The sequence below is a fragment of the Mycteria americana genome, chromosome 1, assembly GCF_035582795.1.
Source record: "Mycteria americana isolate JAX WOST 10 ecotype Jacksonville Zoo and Gardens chromosome 1, USCA_MyAme_1.0, whole genome shotgun sequence".
NCBI classification, from domain to species: domain Eukaryota; kingdom Metazoa; phylum Chordata; class Aves; order Ciconiiformes; family Ciconiidae; genus Mycteria; species Mycteria americana.
In genome coordinates this window covers 25,828,425-25,850,906 of record NC_134365.1, presented here as the reverse complement: position 1 = coordinate 25,850,906, position 22,482 = coordinate 25,828,425, and the positions used below count along the sequence as shown (strand labels likewise).

The 22,482-nt window shown below is 38.4% G+C and overlaps 1 protein-coding gene across 9 annotated transcripts in view; it reads right to left on the bottom strand.

The window, feature by feature from the left end:
• Positions 1-312: 312 nt before the first annotated feature.
• CADPS2 (calcium dependent secretion activator 2) overlaps positions 313-22,482 on the bottom strand; it is a 321,285-nt gene continuing 299,115 nt past the window's right edge. For all 9 annotated transcript variants that reach the window (XM_075491545.1, XM_075491547.1, XM_075491553.1 and 6 more), the window contains 2 exons: positions 4,441-4,545; positions 313-903 (listed from right to left, as the gene is read on the bottom strand). In XM_075491545.1, the coding sequence (XP_075347660.1) occupies positions 733-903; positions 4,441-4,545 (276 nt within the window). In that variant the 3' untranslated portion in view covers positions 313-732. The remainder of the gene's footprint in view (positions 904-4,440; positions 4,546-22,482) is intronic.

Genomic DNA, 22,482 nt, shown 5'->3' with positions numbered 1-22,482 from the left:
GTCACGACAAAATGTGTTCTTATTGCCTGAAATTTTTCACAGAAATAGAAACATTGATGGCAAGCTTACTGACATCCAACATGATGAGATATCTTTAAACTTGCAAAATGAATAGACACAACAACACTCCTAAGTAGTTTGTATGTGTTTGACTGTCCTTGAAGTCCTACTACTTATATAGCAACCTCAAAATACAAAGAACCAAGATTAAAATTTTTAATGCACATCACATAATAATGTAAAATTAAGCACAAAAAAAGGTAAACAAAGTGTAATCCTGAAAATACACTATTTTTTTACCTAGGGCACTGACTTATTCCAAGGATGATTTCCTGTATGGTTGTGTTTTAAGTGAGGCACACATTTTGTTTTCTGCACAGGACATCAATATCTGATGGAGATACAAGAACAAATGGTAACGAACAAAAGGGAAAGAAACGTAATCACAAGTGGAACTCAAACTCCATGCCAGTATTCTTGCAGCCCTAAGCAAAGCTATACATTAAAATATGCTACAACCATTGTTCTCAAAAAGTCCTTGGCACTTTTCCGCTGATAATCTTACTTTCAGTTTTTTAAAAAAATGGAGCAAATTACATTCCTGCACCTATATCATAAGGCAAAACTATAAATGCAACTACAAGGACAAGTTACCAAAAAAATCCCAAGCCAAAGATAGGGCCCCCCCCTCAGACCATCACTCCTGAACGCCAAATGCTCGGTGAAATAATATCATCCTTCCTCCTCATCACTGTCTTTCATAGTAATGCCCTGAAGTCCTCCCGCATCCGTGACTGAGACTGTGGCTTCCTCTACGGTGAGACGGCTGTGAACAGTATCGTAGGTTTTACTGTTCAGTGTTCCCTCCAGCACGCCTTGCAACCTGAAGTCTCGGTAGGTTTTCTGCGGCAAAAAGAAAACATCCTGAATTGGACTCGAGCAAGTCTGAGCAGTCTTCCACTATACACTGGCCATTTCTAGCATGCCAGTGGAACAGCTTCGTTCCTCCTGCAGTTAGGGACCTACCACCCAGAGTTTGCTAAAGATTTTGCAGCCTTAGTTTCTGGGCTGCACGAGATTTCTGTCAACTCTAGAAAGTCTACAAGCCACACTGTGATGGTCATTCCTTTAAGAGATTGTGTTTTGTACTACGTTTCTGTAACTGTATGCTGATTTCTCAGTAACTTCCATTTGCCTCCTTTATAAGAAACCAACAAATAATTTTTCTAACTGCATACTGAAGTGTGAATTTGGCTACAGGTAGTTGTGTCATTTCACAGAAAAAGTAAATGTCTGACTCTTTCCCCATAATATTTTATTTGCATTTATCTTTACATTTATATGCCAAATGTGGAAAAATAAAATAAATTTTAGATTATCATCTATATTCTACAATGTAAACGTTTCTCAGGTGACTACTCCAGTCAGTTAATTTACTCTCTAAGACTACTTAGACTTTTACATTTTGTAAAAGTCTACTTAGACTTTTACATTTACATTAATTTTACATCTACTTACATTTTGACTCACATCTACATCTTTCTTTTTTTTTTTTTCCCCCACATGAGAAAGTTTTGTTTCCCTGGCATCCAGCCTTCCTATGAACCAGCAGATATGACTTTCTTCTTTGACTTTCTATCAAGTAAGAATTCTGAGTGGAATTGTTTTATACATTGATGCTATGTTCAAGTGAAAATATGGAAAATCATCTACTCTACCTTCTTTATGTTTAAGTTGTAACACATTTGAAATAATCTTTCTTGAAGTTACCCTAAAAAGCTTAAGAAGGACAAGTTGATCTAGCTAGTTTCTTATTTTGTGTACAATGTTACTATGTGTTCCCAATGTTTATGGAAGAGAATATGGGAAATGAAAATGGAAGAGAATTAAGGGCTATCAGGCCCATTCCTCTGCCGGAGGAGATCGTGCACAACCCTTAGAGAAAGAAGAGAAAAGAGCCGATCTTGTTTCACTCAATACTTCAGCGAACTGCAAAAGACGCCTCTCAAAATGGGCAACATTCAGCTGGCAGAATTTTTTCTGCCACTATCTACGATGATTATTTAAACCTTGTTTGAATCACTGCAACTGAGATTTATTTGACTTTCATAGGTCAACTTCAGAGTCAATGGATGCAGCTTATGTTTTGCTCACACACTCCTGCGAGTACCCTGCCTGGTCTTTTTCAAGTGTCACCGTTGCATTCCCTTTTTATAACACTGTGCATTCAATTTCCTTTTATGCCGTTAACAGGTCCTACAGCAATTTCTTTCACTTTTACATTGTATTCCTCCCATTCTCAGACCAGCACTCTGGGGTTCAGCCATTGCTCTTCTCTTGACATACTTTTGCAGGACAATAATGTTCACTTCCAAGCTTAATTTTTCATTTCTTCCTAACTTTCCTCTTAGTCCTTGACCCTTCTTTAGTCACATCCCTCTGCACGTGTCTCCGACACCTAACGATACCTTTGTGCCATCATAAGGCTTTAATGGGAACAAACAGTGTTTCTTCTTCTGGTCATTCTTACGAATGCCACTGCCTTTGCATCATCCAAACATGAAAGAATCGTCTATTTCTTACTCATCCCATGTCCCTTAAAAATGACCTCCTACTTCTTTTTTGGAATATTTTCAAGAGATGACAGGGGCAACACAGCCTCCCAGTTTTTCCAAAAGCAAAGAGAAAAGTGCCTGCGTTCACTCTAGAGTTTGGAGGAACCGTGCCTCCCCACGTGCCTCTCCCCAGCTGGGCTGCAGCAGTGAAAGCTTCTTGTGATACTCTCCTTGAACCATTGCTTCTTATTTCCCAGCAGCCTCCTGTTTGTTGAGTTCCTGTTTTACCAGTTCTGTCTTCTTCACCCCCCCAAAACAGGTGGACAAGATTTTCTGTCTTCCACTACATTGAGACCAGAACCTCTATGACTGACATCATCTTCGTCAGTCTTCTGTATCCACAGAAGGTGCCACAGAACAACGCCCTTGGCATTTATGTGGGAAGCAAACCAGGTGCACGGGCACAGGAAGGCTACCGCCGTAACCAGGGTGTTCCCGTTGCTTCTCTTGAGCCTGCTTCTCTTGAGCAAGGCTAAGCAGTGTGCCAGGCTGCAGAGGGAAGGCTGGCTGGCACTGCTGCTCATTCACCTGAACTTCTGTTTTGTAAGAGCCTCTTCTTTTAATCTCCCAGGTGATATTTAACTGGTATAATTTAGCCTGCCCATTCTTAGGCCTCACTGGGCACAGGTTTTAGATCCTGTAACACTTCCCCCCCCTCCCCCCGAGGATGATAACTACCTTCACTTGAGAAGAGCTTTAAATCTTTCACAAGAGCCATTAATTTCAACCACAAATAGCAAACTGCTCTTGCCATTTTGGCACATAATATAATGAAGAGCCAAATCCTGTTCCCAGAGAAATCCCTTAAGGTCAAAAATAGCACAGCTAAGCTTGGGTGGTTCAGGGACCCATGATGCCATCATTATTATGACTGTTTTCTTGCATCTCTCTCTCTGTTTTTTTCCTTTTAGCTAGTGAATCCTGAAAGTTGCAGTTGCAATTCTGGTGTCCATGAGTTAAAATGCTTCTGACTTTATAGTCTTGCATGAACTTCATGAGAAAATATTTTGAAGAAATCAAGGGCACTACTGACAACAAGTGCTTCTTATTCCACATTTATACAGATAACAAGAATATTCAGAGTTAAACAAGACAGAATTAAAGGGAAAAAATCTGAAATAGCTTTCTGTCTCTTGCCTAAGGATATTAACTAAGATGTGAAAGGGAGTTAGAAGGAAACTTTCTTTTACGGTAGGTTAACCCATAATTGCCTATTGCCAGGTATTTTACACTTTGCTTGAAAGCATTTGACATTGGCCAGTGTAAATGACCAAGGACTGGACTGGAGGGATCGGTATTTCTATCTACACTTATCCCGGAGTACGAAAGATTAGAAAATGATATCTAATACATTGACTATTGTTTTCCAGTTGAACCTAGTAATCACATGCGCATAAAAAAGAAAATAGTTACTTTTTAGGAGAGTGGGAAAAATGGAGAAAGAACGCTATTGGGATTATTAATGTAAAACAAAAAAAAATCAGTAATATAACAAACACTAATTTATTAGGAATACCATACGGCATTGCTGTACAGCTAGCAGTAATCTGTTAAAATTCCTTGGAACAATCTTAACTGTCACTGAGTCCAGAGTGGAAGACAATTACTACTGCACATATAGTTAACATTAGAGGTTTTAATAAATTGATTTTCTTCTGAAATTTGCTACAATTGTGAAAAAAATAAATCCCAACCTGAAACTACCTAAGTTTGCAACTTTATTCCACATCTTTTAACTTTTAGGGTGATCTATACTTATCCATGCTAATACTTTATCACTTTTCTCTCTTTACTATGTAGTCTAACACAAACACATTTTATTTACCTTCACTATCTTGATGAGAGTCTTCAGCTGGTAGATGTGAAGCTGAAGGTCTAATCTATCAGCCAACCACATGCATATGACTTTCATGGAGCTGCTATACCATTGCTGAAAAGAAGAAGAAAAAAAAAACACCAAACAACCCTGCAGTATTCATTTAACAGATTTGGAAATGAGAGGTAATGAAAGACTTTGAAATGATCACAGATCAGCACTTGAAGTCAACAATGATATAATTTCCTGCTAAGAGAATTGCATGAGAATTATTAGGAAACCAAATAACTTGACCTAGACTGTTCTTTACATGAACTAGCTACTGCCATTTTATCTTTCAGTTACAACGTTTTCAAGCAAAATAGCATTACGCACTTTGCTACCTGTCAGTAAGGATGGATATTAAATACACAATTACATGAGAGAAACAGCAAGGGAAAAAACAGGTAGGGTACCTTGAGAGAGAATTTGCAATACCTAGATTTTCCAATCCAAACAGGAAAACAGCATCAAACATAGAATATGGAATCTGTCTTGCTTTTTTCTTTTAAGTCACTTCTTTATTAAGGAAAAAAAGTCAGAAATCCACAGAAACTGTATTTAAATATGATGAAAACACCACTCCACCCCTCCCCAAATAACCACATTAAGGTTTTGTTTTACGTTAATTACTAATTAGAATTACAGCCTACCTTATTTCCTTTTTATGTCTTGGGCATGGGTATGTTTTCACTCAAAGCTTCACAAACGGATGGGGCTAAGCTAAGAATAAGCTTTCTGCTGTTGGTGTCTACGTTACCGTAAAAAAATGCTCAGATCCAAATAGCTACTATAATAGTTCTTTCACATTAACTGGATTAAAAGAGATTTTTACTAAACATAGTTGTAGCAGTTTTCCTCCCCCTCCTGTAAAATACCAACCAGATGTCATTTAGTCAAACTGCAAAAAGGAAGGGATTTTTTTTTTCATTTTACCAGTGAGAGATTAAAAGAGTTTGTGTCGTAGCTCTGTTTCTAGTCTCTTTCCCCACAGGGAAGAGGCTTAAATTCCTTTCTAATGTAATTTCCTGTGTCCTTACAAAATACACAGATATGCAAAGAGAGCAAACACTGTGCATATTTTAAAATGCAGCATGTTGGGCAAGGTATACACCGTGAAGTAATTCAAAGGAAGGATCTAACGTCTCATTAGCCAGCTCTACATTAACAAATAAAATAAAATATATATTGAAAAAAATGAAGACAAATTACTGGCTACTGGATGTAACAAAAGACAGAAATAGAATTCCTTCATCAAAATGTAAGCTCTCTGGAAAAAGCTTTGAAGACATACAGTAAATATACGTAAATACTTTTTCCTTTCAGAAAAGTCTCATCTCGTTGTAACTATCAGTTTTAAGATAAGTTTGAAATAAGATTTTCATATAACAATGGCTTCCATTTATTTTGTTTAATGTGTTAAAATGCATTTTAATTATAAATCATTGGAAATAAATTACTTTTACTTTTTTTTAGAGTTTCTCCTATTCATTTACTATTTTACAGAAGTGAACAAACACATCACACCAAATGCAGACAGCTGCACATTTCATAAAAGTAGTTTGAGTTATTCAATAAAATGTGGGACTGACTGGGTATCCATAAAATACTGGTTTTTATCACTGAATGACACTCTTATACTGTTTACATTATTTCACCCCAAACATGCACGCTGGTTTTGATTTCCTCTGTAAGTATCTGTAAAATATTTTTAATGTGACAGTGTTGTTACTAAGTGGCAGCTGTAAACTATACGACAGGTGTTGTATGTATACAGATGTCTAGAAAATAAAATACAGTTGAGCTTATTCACTCGGGGAACTCTATTGATCTAATAAACATAAAAATTCATATGCCAAGCATTCTACTCAGAATATCCATTGTTATTTGCAATAAGATGAGCCCAATTATTATATTATCACTCAGACTCTACAATTGTTAATCTTTAACATAATCATGGTAGAGAGAATGATTTTAGTAGTGGAGTTTTCTCAAAAGTGATATTCCTCCATAAAAAAATTCCGTAACGCATCCACGATGTATTTGGTTTCTATCAAGTAGAAAGCAGAAGGGGCTCAAACTTGCTCGCACGAACAAACTACAGACAGCATCGAAAATTCTGTGAGCGGTTTCCCCACGCAACACCACTGAATGGTGCCAGATCACTGAGAATAGACCCAGTCCCAGTTTTCTGGCAAAACGTGTTTTAAAGCCCAGGCAGATAACTTAATTAAGATGGATGCAGTGGAAATTAGACTCTCCGTACGTATCTGTGATATGTTTACATACACTGAAAACAAAGCTAAGAAATTAGAGGGAATTAATTTTTCCACTCAAATTTGTGAATGAAAACAATATAATACGTTTTCCTGGCTAGTTCTGATACGTTAAACTTTCAGTAGAAATGTTTAATTTGGCGATTGTGAAATGATACTACGGTACTTGCTCCTCTGTCAACACACCTTGTTCAGAAAAAATATGACTGCTATTGTTTTAGAAAAAGATGTATTCTTATTTTGAATTGTCACGGTATTTTTAATACAAATCACAACCAGTATGTTTTTAGAGCCCTCCTAGAGGTACTTGTGGATAGGATTCCTGTTCACTATTGGCCTTATACCCACTAGTTTTGAGCACTTAGTATAGGCTGAAGCTGCATAAACATAGATCTGCTGGACTTTATCAGAAGAAAAGTAAGTATTTCCCTATCTGTTCTTTTGGAGCCTGTTAAAAAGCACAGCACTGCAAATGCCTCTCAGAGGTGGAATCCAAGGCCACACATTTTGACAACCATGAGCATGTTATAGAGGCAGGGATGCATCTGCTGTGACTTACGGGAATCTATTGCAAACTCAAAAGCTTCAGCGATTAGATAATGGTCCTGAGATGACACAGTTTTAAAGTAATAACGATTTTAAAAAATCCTTCTAACTGGCTTTAAGAAAAAATCACTTCCCCGCTAGTAACAATAGCACTGAAAGGACAATGCGACTCTTGCAGATGTCAATGATGTGGTATTAGTGCCATATTCTTTGCTGTCTTCTATGCAAGAATAAAGCAGTAAGTGTTTATTATATATTTTTTTCACATCAACTCATAACAGCAGCCAACCACTTTAACAAAAATATGTTTGCCTCCCCCTCTTCTTATTCATAGCTCATCCAGCTCCTGTAAGGGCATGCATTACTCACTTCATTTTCCTGAGATATCTCTTTTAAAGTAAAAAATAAGAGAAAAGGAAAGGCTAGGGTTGACTCTGTGAGACCCCTGTATTTATTCACACTTATTGTGCATGACTGTAGACTGGTAAATCATATTAGCAGCCTGTCTCCCCATCAAGCTGCTACTTGCTTTCCAGCCCTGGGAAGGTTCAACAAATCAACAGGAGCACGGAAAACAGAACATCAGTCTAATCTAGTGTTTAAGGTGAAGTTTTCAAACCCAATCTAAGAAGATCTTTAGAGCAAGCAACAAGCTGAAGGGCTCAGAAGGTGGTATTGACAATGAAAGAGTGTTGAAATATTGAGAAGCGCAGCACTTGTGCATTTTTAATAACAAGAGGGTCAACAAGGACACAGCTCCCTCAGTGCCAATAGTTGCCACACCAGGGCTATAAACGCTCTCAGTTCATCAGATTTCTTAAACAGTTCATCAGCTTTCTTAAACGCCCTAAACCCCCTCAGTGGACCTTTAGTCTTAAATTAACAAACCAAAGCAATGAAAGAGGGTGCAGCTTGAATGGCCAGCATTGATCCCCAACGGGGCTCGGCGCGGCTACAGGCACTGAAAAACTCGCTCCATTGTCGGGAGGAATTGACAAACCTCCTCGCCTAAATAGTCCAGCTGAGGCGGGCTGGAGGCACGCAGCTGTAAAGGGCTCCCCTCGCCCCGCTCCCAGCGCTCACAATGCGCCAGGCATGAGCTCTTTGTCAGGCCCAGACTCTGCAATTTTCTAACAAGGATTAAAGTTGTTTCTCGGCAGGGCCAGTGAAAAGCGATTTAGCAACATACCGTGCTTTCTTCAGGCAAGTTAAAGCGAAGTAGTTAAGGAATTTCATTATTCTCTTGACCGGTGGAAATACAAAACAAATATATTAAATATTCACCATCCTTCTGGGTGCCTGAGCTATAACATTTGCAGAACGGTTCAATTAAATATAACACTTATTGGCTGAAAGCAAGCACTTCAGATTTATTTTTGAAGTTTTATAAAAAGGTGCAGCTGTTTGCCACCTGGAAGGAGGCTCAATACATACGAGCACACAATGCTTTAGTCCTTCTAGGGCTGGTATCCCTAACGCCTGAGACACAAGACCCCGTCGAGTTTCTGTATCTTGCCGGCTCTTGATAAATGGGCACTGTCAAAATGCTTTTCCTGCTGAATGTGGCAGGGGGAACAGCTTTTCGAGGAACTGCATTTTATCTTCCTACCGAAGCCTTTATCGCACTATTGATCAGGAATTGAGTCGCTCAGACGACAACAGGATGTTTTTACTTCCTCCAGCTCTACTTTTCCTACCAGGAACAATAACAGAAAGTATTCTTCTCACTGGAGAGATTGTACCTCAAAGGCAGCATAAGCTAAAATGCGTAAGAAATACCATAGGCATATTCACAATATTAAATGCTAAAATGCCCAGTTTTTATTAAAAGGCAATGCTGTTGCATTGTTTCAAGATTGTGGTAGCTAGCATTAGTAGTGTGCCAAGGAACTTTTAGAACATTTAAAGAAAATGTTAAATGACAAAAGAATAAATAAGTTATTCCTTAAAAATGCAAACAGCAAAAGTTAGAAAACAGTTCCTGATTTAAGTTTCATAATTTATTTCCCTCCTTGTAAAATATGAATAATAATCCTGACTTCCTTTGTTGAATGTTAATGATAATGAGGGAAACAAGTGTTACTTGTAGTGTCTTTGAAAACACTCTGAGGTTTAGAAGTTACAGCTATATTTTCAAGTTTAGGTATATACATCACTCACTTACATGAGGATTTTTACCTGAGCAGTGATGAGTTCATACACTCTCCTGAAGGCTGGAAAGCCTTGGGAACTCTTAAAAAAAACAAACCTGGGGAAGGATTTCTCAACCTGTTGGCCACCATGATACATCAGAAGGTACGTACACACAGGAACACCAAAATAGGAAATCAAGTCAGAAGAAGTAATTAACATTCAAAATATCTTTATATCTTTGCAGAAATGAAAAATATTTAACTGCAAACTAAAAGCAACAATGAAGCAACTTTGCATAACATGTTTATGTTTTTCCCTCAGGTTTAGGTAGCCTTTTGATTAAGAAAGCCTGAAAAACCTTTGAAGGTTGAGGCAACTGTAGGTAGACATAAACAGAAAATTTAATGTACCAATATGTAGAAATTTTGTTTGTACGCTCTTCCTGGCCCCTATCAGTTCTGATTCCTGACGCAGGCAATTTATGAACTGGTTAAAATATCGATTTCTTCTAATGGAGGGAGACGAGACCTTGTTGACTAGTGACGTAGTGCCCTCCCACCACTCCCTCCTGTATTTTCACTCCCCTGAGAGGAACAAATTATCCCCCCAGTGACTTTTCTTTTCTAGACTGCACTGGTCATAATGTGCAGCAGTCTGTGAGGCACCTCCAGTCGCGTTTCCAATGAGAATAACTGTGGCAGTGACCAGGAAAATGAAGGAACAGAAGCTGGGGAAACCTGAGAGAAGAGCAAGCTCTCATGCAAGAGCTTTCCCATCTCACTATCAGCTCCACGTGGCTTCATGGTGACAGACGCTGTCCTTCTGCGACACATTGTCCAACCCCACAAAGATGTGGTTTCTCATTATACACAGCCTCACAGTGCCACAACATAAAACGCTAAGCTAGGTTTCACTCTGAGCATCCAAGTTTGTAAACTTGGATTATGTGCCATACCTTGGATTATGTGCCATACCTGAAAACATATTTTCACCAAAATCCAGAATTTTGCCTTCGTGGGAAGTCCATGCAAAAGTGATTTTTTTTTTGGTGCGTGTGTGTGTCTCAACTTTATTGTTCTCAGTCAACAGAGAATTTAATGTTATTGAGATGTGCTTCTACAGTAGAGACAGTAAGATTCAGCTGGCAGAAATGGTCAGTCAGCTGGCCTCTGACTGTAGAAATAGAAACTATACCATCTCCAGATACAATTTTGAAGTACACTTGTAGCCTGGCTATTCTTACAGCTACCCTAATGCTTCTGGCTGTTTGGTTGTCGGCAAGATAGTAATCTTTCTGTTTAGGACATCAGAGAAGTTTGTATTATTTCTCTGAAACATGAAAAATTTCCCCACCTTTTTAATTCAAAGCACTGCTATGACTGGAAAAAAAAATTTATGTGGCATAAATTTCATAGCAAAAGGAATATGGGGGAAACAGCTGACATTACGACTGTGCTGAGAGTTAGAACCGTATCTCCATTTCATGGGCACTGATGGAGCACTACTTCACTGTTCACTTCCTGTGTATTTACTGTATCAGCACACATTACTTTTATTGTTATTTAAAACATATAAAATACAGTCAATACAAATATTAAAACTGAAAGGGTACTTCAATCTACTTCAGCTTTCATCCAATAATACTATATATCCTTTAATATGAAGACATCAGACCTGGAAGGCTTCGGCGGCTTACTTCTGCATTTTCTTAAATGTTCACAAAGTTCAAGGAGAATACTATTGGTTTTGGGGGTCACCATGATGCCACTACATTTATTCCTTTTGCAATTCTTTTTCCCCCTAGGAATTTTCATTTAAGAAAAACTGAAAGAAACGAAGATTAAACTAAGCAGGAGTGGAAAATCCATGGAGTTAGCCTGGGGTTAGCGGGCAGTACAAACAAATGAAGCCTCTTCCCTACACCAGAAAACAGATGTTTAAAAGCCCTTGATCTGGAAAAGGCAAATGATTAAATCAATATTAAGTGTCATATGAAAAAACTCTATTTAACTCCGCTCCCCGTGTCGCTGCAGTTCCTTCCCACATTTCCTTTCATTCAAGGACCTGTCCAAAAGTCCCCCTATTGCTGTATCACTCATTGCTGCTGCAAAGCTCTCAAGCCCTGTGTTCCCTCACGTGCTTCTACTTTGCACAGAGCCCCTGACACACACCTCTTCCATCCCACCAGTGTCTTACACTTCTCATGCTCGGCACCACTTATCAAGGCATCTTCCTGGAAACATCTCAGGCTTTCAACCAGCTTCCATGTTTTGGTTCCTCCTCGAGGTCTGAAACGCTAAGCCAAGTTTTGAACTTTGGCTTGGGAATGTGCAAAAATTTTCACAGCCTAAATTACAGCTACATGTACCAGGAAAGGAGAAGTGAGAAAGAAACCACATACTACTGTCTGCTTCAACACTCATACTTCTTGTGACAGAGGGATCAGGACCAAGATTTCTTTAGCTTGGTTATTTCAAATTACAAACTCTGTTTGGGTACAAACCACATCTTTTTTTTTTTATTTCTTCCCCCCTTTTTTTTCTTTTTCTGTGTTTTTTTTTTTTTTTTGGTGCGTGTGTGATTGTAGCGGATTTATTAACTTGCCTCTTGCACCCTTACTTGGCCAAGGAAGAAAGGTTTTCTTCCTTCCAGTGGGACTTTTCCTTTGGTTTCCTTCTGCCTTTTTTGTGCCATTACTCCAATGAAGCTCTCAGGGAGCTCAAAAAAATTTTGTTTTTCTGAAGAATGACTAATTGACGAAACAAACACTTTAGTCTCTCGTCAGTCCCTTCCCTGCCTATTTGAATGGAGTCCCACTGTCACTCCCAAAGCAATTGGCAGAAAAGGGAAAGGAGCTCAACAGAAAGAGGAACCCAAACCTTGACAGAAGGACCCTGTTCAGCAGGACTCATGATGACAAACAAGTGAACAGTTGCTGGACGAGATATTTTGGTGATACAAGGAAACCAATTACGCAGGCTAGTTTTCAGAAATCAGTAATGAGAAGAAAATAGTGAATGGGGTTCATTTAAAAGCATATTAAGCATCTTTGAAACTTCTAGGCAAAAAGGATATTGTTCTGAAATAACAAAGAACATCTAACATATGAAAAGCTTATCTTTTAGGAGGAAAGTAACATTTTCATATTTTAGGCTTATAATTAGAAGCTGGCTAGTTGCTATGGAACTGCTGCCAATTCACAAATAAATATTCACTTTAAATACAAAATATACAGTACTCATCTCTCCCTGCATTGAATATTGGTTGCTAAACAGCAATTTACAATATTTATGCTACTTTATAATGTTTGTGACCTTCTTTTTTTTCTGGCTTCTTCACATATGGTAGATGCACTGCGAAACTGGAAGTTCACAAAATTAGACATGCATAACTTCCTTCCCTATCTAGACATATGTAATGTTGCTGTTTGATTTTAAACACTAGTTACTAACATAATGCTCATGACCGCGAGAGACTAACAGCACAAACAGTTTCCCTACTCCACTCTGGATACGCAGTGCATCTGTGAACAGTACTTCCACAGGTTATTCTGGTGCTAAAACTCTCCGCAGCAAACACTGTCAGTCTTGCTACACCGTGTGTTGTGTTGCAATTTGGGTGTATCTGCAAACATCCCCCAAGGCACAGAATGGGGAACATCACTTGAGCGACCTTGACGTGAAAGCCAGCTTGGACTCTCAAAATAAACAAATGAACATAATGCAAAGTGACCAAGTTGTTACTCGTTATAACACTCGCCTCTTGCTACCGGGCTCTACTTGTACAAACCTTATGACCGCGCTTAGCTGCACAAATGCTAAGCAGTCTTCCTAAGCGCATGCGGAACGTTAGTAAGGTCAAGGGGGCAGGGTCACTCTGCCCGTAAGGCAGGTAACCGAGACCCCTGCCTCTGCTTTCGCCCGGTCACCTGGGACTCCCTGGGGCCTCCCTGGAGTGAGGCATTGCAGAGGGCGGTTCAGGGAGGTGGCAGAGTCCTCCTGTGAGCTGCAGCTCTCCCTTGGGTGAGTATACTCTTAGTGTCTCTACCTGGTATCAAAAGGGAGGTGGACCAAAGCTGGGCCAAAGTCTGTGTTGTAGCTTGTAGGTACTGACTCACGTTAGTAGCTCTTGTCCCGGAGTCTTCTGTTTAGACTCCCCGCTGCATGTGGAACAAGGTCAAGTACGTATTTTAATTAGAGTATTTAAAGCACCCTGGGGTCCTCTGGGAGAACATTCACAGGCAGCTCATTTCTTTCCTCCCCAGCAATCTTGACTCATCACCCGTTTACTCCGTACGGTATTGTAGCGGCACATGACAGGGCTGGATGCAGCTGTGCAGCTGCCCAGCGGTGCAGCCGCTGCCCTGCGCAGCATCGCCGGGGCACCGCACCGAGCAGCGCTAGCGCGGAGCAGAGCTCCAGCCTCCTGCCTCCCTCCTGCTGCTCCCCTCCCCTCGTCCCTTTGGAGCAAGCGTCCTTGGACTGGGCAGGTGCCTGGTTTGCTCCTTTCCATCTCTGACCCTACTGCCTGTGTGGACTCTCCCAGCTATGCAGATTTTACAGCTGCGTTGCCTTTTTTTTTTCTGGAGCTGATTTTTCTATTCATTATTTGCACTGTTTTCCTTGCACGGTGTAAACACTTTTAGTACTTCAGTAGAAAGGATAGTCAATGCTGTGTAAATTAAGAAAATATACAATGAAACACTTGAAAATTATTTAAAGGAAATCATCTCTATATAGGTCAACACTTTTGCACGTTTAAATCAGCACTAAAGCTTCAGTTCCCCGTGATCAAACAGGTTAAGAAGCTCTTTCCACTGATGAATCACTAACTTTGTCAGAGCACTCTGCAGCATTCTCACCTCGTACTATTTACAACATAGCAACCTCTTTCTTTTACTCCAGACTCATTATAGTAAAACTAGATTATTCTGACGCTTTCTGGCACTATTTTCCTTGTAATATGATCAACAATGTGGTTGTGTGTCTATTTGCGAACACTTACGCAGAGTTTTGCTTGATTTTCCTTTTTAAGCTAAGCTTGACCCAAATGAAATACGAGTATAAATATCAAACGGGCAAGTAAGGCTTGAGAAACCACAAGGTTCTCCTGCTGTTTATACGTGTGTGAATTACAGTACATCAAGAAATCAATATTCCCTAGATGGTGCTTGTGCCTGGCACTTCATGGTGAACAAACATTAGATAAGACAATATAAATGGTACAATCCTTATTGATTTCTCTTGACTGCGTAGAATGTGAAAGCTGCAGCCACAGTTAACACTTACTGACAGACTCATCTAAAGTTTCAGTGCTATTTTATATTTTTATAGTTGTCCACGCTCAATTGATTCCATTAAGTTGCTAGACACATTTCAAGCCATCTAGATAAGAAAAAAAATGCAGTGCCTAGAATGAGATGCTGCTACTTTGTGCCTAGCAGGATAAAAAGGTTAAAGAACTAAATTGTGCCTGGATGTTGGAAGGAGTTCTCTTTTATTCGATAGAATTTGTTATTGTTTTTAGTGATGGATAGATGCATTTAACTAAGTTAAATAAATGAACGACCAGTACAGACCAGAAATGTCTATGGGGAAACTGTACTGGAAGCTCCCAATGTTATAGCCCCTCCCCAAAGAAACAAGCAAAAAACCCTTGTAGTTCCACCCCTGATGGAGAAAATTCCCTCAGAAAAAAATCAGATTGGCTTTAAAATCTCGAGTTTGGGATTTTTTTTCCATTTGTTTTGCTCTTTTGACTCATGATGCACATTTTAAATTGCCTTTTAATAGAAATTTATATATTGTTCTTTTTTCAAAACAAGTGAACTTCTCTCACAAGTCTGGGAAATTAGGGGTAGGACAGCATAAGAAATTCTGAATATCAGGATATAATATTTAGTGCCCCAAAATATAATTCTCTATTTTCCTTTTATACCCAAAGAGCTCTTTTAGCAAGATATCAGAATATCTATTTCATAGTTTCTTACTCCCCTGCTGGGAAGATTTAAATAATATGATTAAATTAGTGTGAAAAAGGTGGCAGACATCCATTCCGTGAATACTAAATGCAGACTGGACTATGGGATACATAATGTCTTGAGAAAATCCCTTTTATATCTTTTTGGGCTGCTTGATTCCCAACAAGATGGAAATTCAGAAATTAAAAATGGCATGAAAAATGAAGAAGTGGGGAAATATATCATATCAAAAACATATTAAACCCAGCCATTGTAGTATATTTTCCTCTAGAGAAAACACTCTCAGCTACAGTGTAAAACAGCTTACAAAGTGCTGAATATTCTGATCCCGAAGCCGCGAACTCTGAAGCACATGCTTTGCTTTAAGAGTGTTGTGGTCCTATTGATTTCAACAGCACTGAGCTTTGCTGGATTGATAGCAGCATAATCAGCACCCTCCAAGAGTGGGCACTCCTTTTCTCAGCATATTAAAAAAAAAAAAAAAAAAGAAAAAAAAATTGAAGAAAACTTATATACTATATGAAATCAGATGGAGGTTACATTTTTCAGCTTTCAAATGAACTGTTGTTCTTTTATAGAGATTTCTATCTCAAAAAATGAGGTGAATCTACTTGAAAACATAAGGAATAATTTAGTGAACTTTGAAAAGACTTTGAACAGTAAATTTGCAAGATGTTGCTTCTCCTGCAGAAGTTTCATATATTTGAGCATGTTAATATAATTCACTTTTTTAGTCCACATTTGGTGACACTGCCTAGAGTTTTCTGTAAAATTCTTTCATTTACCAAAAAAGACACGGCAAACTGTTTTAAAATGACAGGAACGTCTTTCGATCCAGAGAAAACTGCAGAGTGGTTCTCATATCAAGAGCTTTCTATTTGCCCTATAAAATATTAGACATAATTAAAGGTGAGTTAAGACTTTGGTGAAAATCTAAAGAGCATCGGCAAATCTGAGCACTGCTCAGCTTTTCAATTGCTTTTCTACTTCTCAGTTCTTTTAAATGGTTTTCTATGGCAGGAACATTTTTCTTAATTAGTCACAGCTAATTAGTGTTCTGGCATAGACAAGTAATCAGAAATGTCAGAGCTGCAAGGCTACATCTCCCTAATCCTTTGATAATAATTTAGCCTCCTGGGAGGGCCTCAAGCTGCGGTAAGTAGTGGCTGACAATAAGGCAAAATTAGGTGGGCAGCAGACCATTAGGATAGAAAAATAAAAAGCACTACCAAATCCTGCTGAGCACCATCAGGCAACTAACTACACTGCCAGATGAGGTGCCTGTTTAAGCCTGTGTTGTTAATTAGCTGATTCTACCAGACCTGCCACATATGTCCAGGTGCATCATGCAAAGATGTGTATTTCTGGGTTTGCGCCAAAGGACAATTTTGCACTGTGATCAAATTTCAAGAATCTGAGAAAGAAGCCCACATATTTCTTGAAGATTATTCTGAGTTATCAAAGAAATAAGAAGATCAACAAGCTACAATCCATTTTTGTTGAGTCTCTTTTAAGTAATTAGGCACGGTCCTCTCATGTTTCTCAGAGGTTAATACAAACACAGCTTTTGATTCAAACGTGGCCTTTAACCAGTTCTACCTAGTCTCGACTTGCTGAAGTTGCCTTGGCATATAATCTAGATCAAAAAGTAGACCTTTTGTCAAATCACACACTTGCAAATAACTACATAACAATGAAAGTGAAGATTACTTATTAAAATGAATGTGACAGGAAGCAATTTGAGAATGAGGAAAAAAAAATCACAATTGAAGTTTTCTAGAAAGACATTGTTAAATACTAAATTCTACAGTAATGGTGCTTTTGAGGTAGACATGGACAGCACAAGGAGTTGGTGCTACAGAAAACTCACATTTAAAATATGCGTTCCTCTCAGCTGTGTAACACCAGCTGAAGATTAACTCACTTGCCAGGGAGAAGCATTTGCACATTTTTAACACATTTTTTCTAAAAGGTCTGAAAACTTATAGAAATTATGCAATTGAATAAAGCATTTGCTAAAAATGTACTTGCAGGTATGATGGCAAACAGAAATGAATGAGTACTTCATATCTCCATTTAGGCATGGAATGAAGTACATGACATAGTAAACTTTGGAGAATAATTACTACCTCAAATAACCTCGAGTACATAATTGAACTTAAATCGTCCATCCCGGCTACTAATGGAAAAGGAAAATAATGGTTGTGATATGGGAACACTGCTAGCATTTAATTCACATTCCAGCCAAAATACAAGCATTTTTTCAACAGAAAAAGAATATCACATTACATCTGAACTTTTGAAACACAAAAGCCTACAGCAGCTACGTAAATCTGGAGTGCTTAAGCATTTGTACTACTCATAAAGACCTTCAGTCTTTCTGCACTCCAAAGAAAGTTGTGTGAGTTCCCTGCCATTACCATCTCTTACCCTGCTTGTTGAATTGTTACCCTGCACGAGGCCACAACCCCGAGGACGTTCACCTACGTGAGCAAGGTGACTACGTGACTACTACGTGACTTCACCCTGTGAAGTCAACAGGACTACTCAGTCCCACCACACCACTTTAACACCCGTAAGAGATGGACAATCAGGGCCAAAGTCAACATCTGCTAACAGGTGCCATCTTGTACAACACAACAAAGTTTATCTGTTTAACTGTTTGCCAATGCTGACCTTTCTGGGATGCACACTCTGACTACTCTAAGAGTTAATGGTACACGTGTGCACAGGTTTCCCAGATATTAGAGCCTAAAAAAAATTGGAAAACCTTTAAGTTGTATCAATGGTAAAACACTGATGCGTTAGAACTGTTCTCTTAAGCCATTCTTTATTTCTCAAAGCAGCAATCAATTATTGCATAAAGATTTCATTGCATATATAGTCTTAATAAAATTGGAATCGTACGTCTGCTTACACTGGAAGTTTTTCACAACAGATCCAACACAAATATAACCTATAAGATAATGCTCTTAATGGCAAATAAACCAAGAAGGGTTTTGAAGGGAAAACGTTTGAAATGAAATTTTTCTGAGTTCAGACAAGAACATCCATATTTCACATGCAATTAACAGGTACAAGAAAGTGAGAACCTACCCAAGTGGCACTTAGGAACTTTACATTACTACAGAAAGTAAGTATTGCATCCATGTTTTATGCAGTGTTTTATGCAAAATGACTTACCTTGTTAAATCTGGGGTTTGTTAGCAAAATCCAATTTTGTTTTAAAGGCAACAGTTTTTAGTTTATAAGTCTAATTTATTTAAAATGCGCAGGAGTAGGAAGACTTATTAGTCCCATCTTAAAAATTCAGGTAGAAACGTGATTCTAAGTCTAGTCAGCGATGATAACCTGGCATGTTTATGGATACAGCACTGCTTTTATTGAGGCTAATGGTAAAACTCCTGTTGATTTTGATAGTGTAGGAACCAGACCCCATGGGAATTTCATAGTTGGATATTTTTTACATTTGTTAATTTTGGGATCAGATACACAACATTGTTCTTTGATAGGCTGCACAAATGTTCTTATATCATCCATCAAGCAGATTATCTTTATAAAGAAGAGGGGCCTTAATAATAATTAGTAATATTTTAGATTTATTCTGGGTTTGTGTAATTCTATTTAAATACTTCATTTGCCCATTCACCAACTGCTACTTTTACAGCCTTTTCTGAAAATAAGCGTTTTTCAAACACTGGTTAAAAAAAAAAAAAAGAAATTAAAGTGCAACTTTGGTTCTAAAACATTTTACTAAACTTTATTTTAAAAATGAGTTCTTGGTTTAAGTGATTAAACTTTAAAAAAGTTTCAATGCATGATGCTTTTAACCATAATTAAAAATTGTAATCATTAAACAAACACTGTAGTGCCCGTCTTCATGATTTAGTTGTTATACATTGAATCTACCTGAGTCACTGCAGCATTAATGGTAGAAAAGTTTGCTTTATTTGAGTTTATTAGAGAAACTTGTCCCAATGTAACTGCACTCTCTTAGTTTACTTCAGTGGAGTATGGGAATGGCAGGAATCACATGGACCATTCATTGAATAAGCCTACAGAAATCATGAATATGGAGCAGACATTTAGCCCAGAGCTACTGCAGACCATCCACATGTACAACACATTAGAAAACCTTTCTAGTGCTCTTTAAGACCTGCAGTATTAAAACCAACCAAACAAACAAACAAGCAAACAAGCAAAACCCCACAACTATAAGCTTCTACAGCATGAGAGTAAGAGATAAATGTCCTGAGTTCCTGTGACAGGATGGAATTTGACAGGTAAAATTCCCAACTGATCTTAGGAAGATCATGTCCCACACCCCAAAGGAAGACAAAAAGTCCTAAGTGACTCTGACAAACAGACCAAGCAAAAAACTGTGACTCCCAATCTGGTGGTTAAGTTTGAGAACAAGAAGATGGCACACTGACCTTGTAGAGACCTGTGCTACCATGAGCACCACGCCATACTGTTCTGCATGCTGTCTATACCCTTTCCGGAGGAGGTGAAGAATGAAATGCACCCAGAAGCCAAGTTATTCAGAGAAAAGGAAGGAAAAAAACCCCATCTTGGTTCTGCTGCATGATCAGCAGAGGTATTGAAGCACAGCATGATTTAAATGGTTTAAAAATGGTGCAGAAAAAACTAGCAGCCCACTCTTCTTTCAAACTCCCCTGGAGATCTGAGCCTCTCCCATACGTAAGGATTCATATCTCAAGCTTAAATTCCAGTCTCCTGATTTTTCACCTTTTGTATAGCATGGTGGTGCTTTTCCAGGCTTATCAAGCACCACCATAGAACAATGCACATTTTTTGTCTTCTCCCTAGCTTGAGACTTCTCAGATAGACAGAAAATTTTCCAACTTCTAGCCTTAAGGTATTTGTGACCCACTGGCAGACATTTCTACTTGTATCAATACTATTCTTCAATTGAAACGATCCTCTTCATACATTACTTCATATGATAGACATCCCGTTCTGTTGGTCACTGTAATAGCTGGCAGTATATAGCAGCCCTGAATCAAGTCAATGAAATCTGTGCATAAGTAGTTTGTAAGTACACATTTTTTGGATTAAAATAGTGTCTGAGGCCTGATCTTGTCTGTATTTATAACTATCACTTCTAGCATACAGAACAGCCTGGTTTTTTTTGTTATTCTGGATCAGGTGTTTCCCTGGCTGAAACACAGACATATGCTTTTCCTATTTCGCTTGGCTGATGATTTCTTATCTGACAGAAATACAATGTATTTTAAGGGGAAATTAACAGTGATCTACAACTGTAGCCAGTCGAATGGCTTGAAGTATATTTACATAAAAACTTGAACATATTTTATTCTTTCTGTTGAAATATAACTTGATAGAATTGAGTTTATGAACAGTAGCTAGGTTTTGTTATATCACTAATTTAAAAACCCCTTCCAAAACTCATGGGCAAAATCTTGCTCAGTCATACTGTTCTAAACCTGAATTAATCTCAGAAAAGGGGAGTTAACAAAGTGACGTGCCTTTGTTTTAAATTTCTGCAAGCTATGAGCTTACATATTTGTTAGTGCATTTATCTGATTCTGTCCAATTGGTTACATCTCCTAGTGTGATGTTATGTAGAAATGCGATACCACCATATATGAAGAAAAATAAAAGATACAAATAGATATTTGATACACAGAATGCTTATCGTGTACATCGTTTTCCTTTCCTTACAGCTACAAGCATTGGCCATGACAGCATACAATGCATACTACTGACTAAAAGAGGACAGGAATGGTTTTGTGTCTCAAAGGCAAGTGCTATGCCATGGCTTGCATCCATACAAGAGCTGTTTCTTGTGCTGAAAAGCTTGATTGCTGAAACCAAACTTGGAAGAGGTCCTCGACCCATGCTAACCCAATCGCACTGAGGCTCTGTCCTTGGGTTAGTGCTAGTTGGGGTAACCCGAAATCACGCCAGGAACCATGCTGGTGACGTACGGTACGGATGATCACTTGCTAGTTCTCAGGCCTGTGCCCGGGCCCTGGCCAGTTTACTGCTATGGACATAGCCTAAGGCTTGGTCCAATCCCACTACATCATCAGAGTCAATGTGGTCTCTCCAGTGAGAGTTAGACTTGGCCTTAGGCACGTAATTTTATTAACATTCAGAAAATTACAACATAAGCAAAAATAACCCCAAAGAAAAACAAAAAATAGAATCTTGAAAATGAAACATATGCTTGCAGATTCAGTGCAAAAGCAAACTGAAGCAGAAGTTGCTAATATGGTTTTAGTACTTTGTGAAGGTGCCAGCTGGATGGATGATAATTTTTCTACCCCTGCAGGGCATCAAAGCTTTTATAAAATCATTCTTTTCACACATATTAGCACTTAGCTTATTAAAACAGATGATACTTTTTTTTCTAAAGCAGCCTGGGAGTGTCTGGAAATATAAAATCTGAGAGATAAGTCTCATTTTGACCACCCAGTCTAACAAACAACAAACACTGACATGACATACCATGGCTGAGAGTCTATGTTATGGGACCTTCTGTGACTGCCACAACTGTAGTGTCACAGTAAAGGCTGTGAATTGCTGTTATGAAAACATTTGCTGTAACTTGCATAATTAAACGAAACTGCCAGCAAAGCTTTCTAAAATACTTAGGAGATGACACACAAATAAATACATTTCAAAGTCTGTACTATGTTCCAGAATTTGTTTTGTAATAAATTGCATTTCACAGTGCCAGAGATTACTTCTTTCCCTGCTCAAATTCCTACATTATTATAAGTGACTGACATCATTGTTATGTAAATTGATCCAGGTTTATAATAAAATAACTTTTATTTTAGACATATTTTACATGTGTAGTGCTTTGAATTTATACAGAAGGTGCAATTTCAGCTGCCTACAGCTTCTCCTTCACACAGTTCAGAAAGGGACACACTAGACACAAATTAGTGGTCAGAACTTGAATGAGCAGAGATATGCCCGCAAATGTTGCTAGTGGCCTTACAGGAGAGCCTTGTATGAAGAAAATTTTGGTAGAGTAGATGATATTTTCTAACAAAAAGAGGAAGAATCAGGGCAAAGGAATGA